Source organism: Anabas testudineus, chromosome 21 (assembly GCF_900324465.2).
Source record: "Anabas testudineus chromosome 21, fAnaTes1.2, whole genome shotgun sequence".
NCBI lineage: Eukaryota > Metazoa > Chordata > Actinopteri > Anabantiformes > Anabantidae > Anabas > Anabas testudineus.
The window spans coordinates 16,545,680-16,552,661 of record NC_046629.1 but is presented as its reverse complement, the minus strand read 5'-3'; the positions used below and the strand labels follow the sequence as shown (position 1 = coordinate 16,552,661).

The window sequence follows — 6,982 nt, the reverse complement described above, 5'->3', positions numbered from 1 at the left end:
TTGAACAACTGTAAGATCATCTTCATTTGGTCTCAAAACCAAATCAAGTTATTATACAATACATTTATATTACAACTTCCTGACACTTTAGAATTTACTTTGCTCTCATGCCATCGATCAATTAATTAAAATAAGAGACATGAACATTCAGTTATTACTTTAGCTGTAGCAAAAAACAGTGTTCTGTGTGTGTTTTCATATACCTGACACAGTGGTGATGTGGTGCACTTTGCAAATGCACTACATGCATGCAAGTCACACTCCGGTGATTTGTGTTAATGACCTTGAAAGCTAATCTTGATTTACTCTGGTCTTAAGCTCTACATACATAATTTATTTAGTGAAATACTTACTGTGCTGTACTGCGCTTAACTGGCTCACCACTTCATGTGATCCACAACAGCAGTGACTTCAATGACTTAGGTTGTTACATGTTACATAGGTTTACATAAAATATATGCATGTTCATGATTATGTAAAGAATTTAAAGACTATTTCCTTTAAACACGTTTTCTTAATATTTATGTGCTAAAGGAAATAGTCTTTTTTCATTTATTGCCTCAGGGCAACATTGTGCAATTAATAACTTTTGTTGCAATGTCCACTACAACAGGGGGATGTGCTGGATGTGAGAATATGACATCCAGCACATAGTGAATGTTTTTAATACACACACGCACATGCATCATTGTCATTTGGTTGTTTGGATGTTCATTCACATGCAAGATTTAGTCAGTGCAGTGGTAAGTACTGCCGCTGCCAGCTGGTTATAGAGTTTGCATGTTGTCCCTGTACCTCTGTGAGTTTCTTCAGAGAGCGTCACAGATTTTAAACTATTAAATGAAAGGGGTGTTTTTCAGGTTATCACATTACATTATACTGAATGGAGGTTGCTGTCACATGTGCCGCACCTGGCAGTGTGATTGTAAATAAAGTGCAGGTTTCCTGTTGATCCACATGGTGATGCTACCTGTCTCTGTTACAAACTGGTTTGCATTTGCACATGCTTTTCAAATAATTAGGACTACAAAATAAAAGTACTGTACAAAATATATATATATATATATACAAGTGTAATGATAAAGCTCAATGTTCATTTTGATTATTATTGAGAATCTGAATAAAGAAATTCTCCATTAAATCTTGAATGCACATTTTACCAATGCCTTCTTATTTTGTTTACTGTGCCTTTTTTTTGAAACATGAAACTGAAACTTTAGAGCATTTTTATCATATTAAAATGGTAATGGTTATAACTCATTTCATTGTATTTCAAAGGCATGGAGGGAAGCAGAAAATTGCTAAATAAAAGCCCGGTATTAAAAAAGGTGGTGAATTACAGGCCTTCACAGAGTGAAATGGCTAATGGGCTGTGATGGTATGGTTTAAATGTTAAGAGCGAGAGGACCTTGTGGGCTACAGTCCATCTAAAAACACCACCTACAGTATGCACCTGTTATGTATTCGTTACCCTGCTTGACCCTGTTCTGTAATGCCCTGACAATCAGAATGAATTAATTCTGTTTCACTTTATTGAATAAATCAGAGATGTGGGCAGTGATTCGAGAGGTCTGGACTTCTGAGACTGTGTTGAGCTCTTGTGGCAATTTAACCTCAGTCTACATGCTCTTGAAAATTCAAGTTATGATAAGAATATTTAGTTAGAAGCAGCAATGTGAGATCCTTTTACAGCAGAAATGAGCTGCAGAGCCCCTTTTAACTTTTCATACCTTTCCGCCTCTTTGCACAGCGTGCAAGTGTATTTCTGTGCCAGAATAAGACATACACAGTTATGAAGTGGGGTTCCTGCTGTTTACAAAATCACATACCTGAGTTAAGAGTTGGGAACCTGTCAGTATGGGCTTTCTGATTTTGGTTTTTCTTAATTTCATCATTAAAAATAACATGGGTGAGGTTTATATTAAAACATTTTCCACTTTCCACCCATGTAGCTAAAATAAACAAACAAAAAAATGACGTTCATACAAAGAATTTAAACAGTTTATAAATTAATCTCTGTTCCTTTTTGCGTTTTGCATTTTTTTTTTTTTTTTTTTTGTTGGTGCTGTTGATCGGGAGACTGAGTTTTATTTTGAAATGCGTAACAGGAAGTTTTATTTTGGAGCTCATTTGCGTGCGTCCTAATTGAGGCGTGATCGTCCCCCCTCGTCGACTTTAAGCTGCAAACTGTGTCAGATGCAATGGAGGTGAATCTGACTGGAGTCAAACAAAGTAAAGGCGTGTGGCTTGTAAAGGTTTGTTTACCCGAAAACGAGCAGTTTAAGGGAGGTCACAGCAAAATCCAGGCTCTTGTCGCCTTGGCAGGAGATCAACACCTGGTCAGACGTGACTCAGCTGATTAAAACAATGTATATGTAGATTTAATGCCAGATCTATCCCTGTCGCAATTAAAAAAATAGAAAAAATAATTAGTTAATTGTTAAAAGTAAATACATGAATGACCCTGTAATGTTATATCCTCCTCTGTCACCAGGTTCCCAAGTATTTGTCTCAGCAATGGGACAAGGCCACAGAAAAGGCAGAAGTTGGAAAGATTTCCATAATGAAGTATGTACTTCACTCTGAAATAGGTATTTTTCTCCTCATGTGAAGAAAAGAAAAGTGAACTAGTTGTACTGCAGGAGGTTCGTTTGCTGTTTTGAGAATGTAAAAACTATTTTAGTAATTTCTTAAAGCAAAAACCCGTCATGTATGTTAATAATGGATGAGTATCAGTAACGCGTGTTTTTCTGTCTTGACAGGAAGCAAGGCAAAACAGAGGTGAGACGGCTTCATACTGCAGCAGATCAGTTAGTGACTGACCTCTGTGACCTTATTTAAACCCTTTGCACCGATTTAGTTGGTTATAAACACCCATGTCTTAGATTCAGTTGGCACAACTCTTACTTATTTGTTGCTAATAACTCTTTTCGGCCATTTCTGTGCCACAGAATCACATCATATATAACCGATTTACTGTATGTCACCTTGTGCCTTTTCCATGCACTTTCTTGTTTCTTCTTTGTTTTAGCTCGTCACTGTTTGCTGCCGCTCTGACCCAACTTCTTCACAGGGATCGATAAAGTTTCATTATATCATGTTTGACCTTATCTGGTGTATCAAAGCGTAGGTGGCTAATATGTGATTAGTCAGCAGCGTCTTGACTTATCTGTGTTTGTGTCAGGTACGTTTCAGCCTGAATGAGGAGCTGGCTGCCCTGGGAGCTGTGGGGGAGACGGATGGATTGCTGCAGGTCCCAAAGGATTATCCCTTCACTATGCACACAGTGGGTGGACAGACTATGGCTGTCTTTAGCCAGAGCAACGCAGGTCAGTCGGCAACTCAGTGGTTCCAGGACTCGTCTTTCTGTGTCTATTGGGCTACATACTGTATGATATGAAATGATATCACAAACTGTCGAGCATCTTCCAGATGCCACCATCATGCAGGATCTAAGCTACAGTACACAACCTCCTGCAGGACAGACAACACACTACACAGAGGCAAAACTCAAGCACACTATTCACATCTAGGCGAAAGAAAGAAACACCCAAGAGGACAAAGATGAAAATACAACCCAGTGAGAACAGAGGAGAGAAAGCGAGTGAGACACACACACACACACACACACACACAAGGATATGTCTGGGAGTCCTGGAGGACGAAGATCCAGATCAAAGCAACAAGAATGAGACCCTGACAGCCAGAGAGGGCAGGGAGTAAGAGAGAGAGACAGAGAGAGAAAGAGCTGCACACAACTTGGGCTCTAATGTGCTTGAGGGAACAAACAGTAGGTTAGAGAGAGGCACTGGTTTCAGAGATTATACAGCAATGTCCTCAACTATACAACGCACTAGGTTTAATAGATTAATTAAGACTGAGACCGACCTTCCCAACGGGAAAATGAGAACAGGCCTGAAGTAATCAAAGAATAAGTCACGACCTGCACGATAATGGCATAAAAATGGCGTCTATAACTCTTACTGTTTCTGCAGATCAAACGTAGGCATCAAACAGCGTCTTCTATGCAGCACAGATTGTGGGAGACGGGAAAAGTGTATTTGCTTGTAACAAAGAAACAAATAGTGTACATGCTTTTATTCAGATGTTGCAGTTACCCAGAAGAAAAACCTCTTATGGTAATGTTCCACATTGATTTCTTGTTAAATCAACCAGAACCAGCAGAAATCCACCTTAAAAGCAATGTTTTTCTGCTACCTGTAAATAATCCTAAAGCTGCTTTATTGACAGCGAGTAGAGAAAACAAAAACAAAAAAACAACCCCGTCACCCCCACCAAAAAAAAAAAAAAAAAAAGGATAGTAGTCTTACTCTTCTAGTTTGTTGCACTTTCTTGCTTGGGAAAGCTGTTGTTGATGCGTTCTACTCTGATTGCACTGTAAAATTCATGAGTGACTGATTTATGGAAGATGTTTGCTGCCAGGCATGATGTGTCATACTGCTTGCTGAGCCAAAGCGATTTGCAGGGATTTGCATCAGACACAGATCTTAAGAATACTGTAGCTGGATGATTCAGTGTCTAAGAGCATGTGACCTGAGAATTACGATAAATTAAAGAGGCACTTTTAATAATTCATTTTTTAGCAGAGCAACAGAACATAATAATAATAACGAGGTAGGTGTATTCACTCTTTGAAGATTATTCAACAGGGAATAAAGTCAAAGATAAAAAAAAAAAGAAAAAAGTTCCAGTGATTAAGTGAGAACTTTAATTTAGCTAAATGCTAAATAAATAGCAGGAGGCAGGCTGTTGAAATCAGCAAAATGTCAAGAGAAATTCTGTGCCTCCCAGGGTGCCAGTAATGATGAAACACCTCAAAGATTACACATAATTGGGTGTTAATGCCATTAAAAGAACAAACATGTTTTGAATCGTGGCTAAATTAGTTTAATGCACAAAGTACAAGCTGCCAGAACTCAATCCACAAATGCAAATATTTAGCAGTGTACAGTTTTCTAGTGTAGTTTGGAGTAAAAGTGGCTACAAGTGTGATTTCACCTGGAGTGACGGCACATAAAGCATGACACATACTGAGGGACAGGAGCAAAATGCAAAATGTACTGTAAAATATACATACTAGACCTTTCAGTTTATGGTGTGTGTGTGTGTGTGTGTGTGTGTGTGTGTGTGTGTGTGTGTGTATGTGTATGTGTGTGTGTGTGTGGATGGCTGTTGCAGTAAATGTTTTTTTTTTTTTTTTTTTTTTTAAAGATAATGAGTGGTTTCCTTTCCCTAGTGGGTTTGAAAAGTATTGATTAAGTCGTCGTTTTTACTGGAACTGAGCACTGGAGCTAAACCATAGTGTGGACATACATTTAAAGTCACGTCTATGTTGGGACCAGTTAATTTTACGACTTTGCTGGTTGGAGGACATTTCCTATGTTTTTTTTGCTCTGTATATTCTAACTAGAGCCTTGTCCAGTGTTTCCAAGTGCTGAAGGGCTGTGATTCACTGTGTGAATTGATAATGCTGTGTTGTGAATTTCCGATATGAGCAAAAGAACAATCCCCCTGATATGTGAATCGAAACTTTGACCTTCTACAGTGAGGAGGGAAGGAAACGCAGAAACGCAATTAAATTACTGTCGAGCTCTGGAGTTGTATTTCTGCACAAGCAGCAAATGGAACCTCTCGTGAATGTACTAGTGTGTTGATTTAAATGATGAGCCAAGAGCAACAAGACAGGAAAACATTAAAATAATTGTCATTAAGCGGCTGAGGAGACGGCGGAACAAGGTCCAGGCAAAACAGGAGCACATCAATGAGATTATTTCTGTTTGCAGCAGAGCACGTAGCACGACAAACTCTGTAATGGACATTTGAGCACTTTGCTTTTGCTCTCGATGAGTGCAATTCATGCTGTTAGCTAACCGTGATCTAATCTTATTATTAAAATACAAAAATATTCAGCCCACAGATATAAACCACATCCCGGTTCCTGTGCAACCTTGTGTCCACAACGAACAAATTTATCCTGCAGTATTTCGAATCAGAGAATATTATGCAATCCTTTGAAATGTTTTTGATGGAAACTTGTGTAACAAAGTAAAGTAAAATGGAGCAAAGAGATATTGGTCACAAATTACTCTTCACATCATTAAGAAGAGTGGAATTTGGTCTAAATCTAATTTTTTGTTTGAAATTGCACGGATACTGAATATACTTATTACTTATACTATCCTCATACACTATATAATAATAGATTTTTCCCCCCACTAGTTCATCTAGACTTTCGAGTAGCTTTACTGCATGATGCTTGGATTAGACTGCATTATATATGTTTAGTCCATTTTTAATATACAATAAACCCAGCTAAACTTAGAATAAATTAGAATATTTGTATGTTACTGGCATGAGAACAGATTATTTCTCTTCAGCTGTATCTCTTGAAATAAAGCTCTCTCCTCATCAGTGTGCATCCAACAGCCACAAGGTTTATGCTATCACCGCCCTCAAGCACTTTACATGCACTCACACTTACATGTGCATTAATACCTCCTACATGTGATCATGGATTTGTAGATCATGCTTTTTTTTTTATATTTCTTCTAATACTTCAGTCTGTTATTGCTGCCAAAAATAACACCTCTTGAAATTTTCAGGAAAAAGAAAAATGTGGATTAATTAAAAGAAAAACATTAAGACAGAAGTAAACCTACCAAAGCTTTGTATTACAGCGTCATAGAGGATCCTTAGTATTATCGTTGTGTTTGTGAGCGTGGAAACATAGAATTCAGGAGGTGTTAAAAAAACCTTGTGTGTGTGTGTGTTTTTTTTTTCTTTTTTATTTGGTTGCCAGTGCTCCAGATGGCTGGCTTGACTGTGAAAGTGCACTGGAAACAAGTAGGATAATGTCCTCCGAGATGTGGTGGTGTGTAGTCTCTATTTACCCGGCAGACGCTCAGTTCCACCCCCATTCGCCCACAAGAAGGTGTACTGTATGACACCGGTCTCCCACTCA

General features: G+C 38.3%; 1 protein-coding gene across 2 annotated transcripts in view; it reads left to right on the top strand.

Moving 5' to 3' along the window:
- Positions 1–2,127: 2,127 nt before the first annotated feature.
- Positions 2,128–6,982, top strand: part of LOC113172767 (general transcription factor IIF subunit 2-like) — a 29,905-nt gene continuing 25,050 nt past the window's right edge. Inside the window, exons 1-4 of one of the 2 annotated variants that reach the window (XM_026375789.1) lie at positions 2,128–2,255; positions 2,495–2,568; positions 2,763–2,781; positions 3,185–3,329. In XM_026375789.1, coding sequence (XP_026231574.1) covers positions 2,202–2,255; positions 2,495–2,568; positions 2,763–2,781; positions 3,185–3,329 — 292 coding nt within the window. In that variant the 5' untranslated portion in view covers positions 2,128–2,201. The remainder of the gene's footprint in view (positions 2,256–2,494; positions 2,569–2,762; positions 2,782–3,184; positions 3,330–6,982) is intronic. The other variant, XM_026375790.1, reaches the window with a different exon arrangement.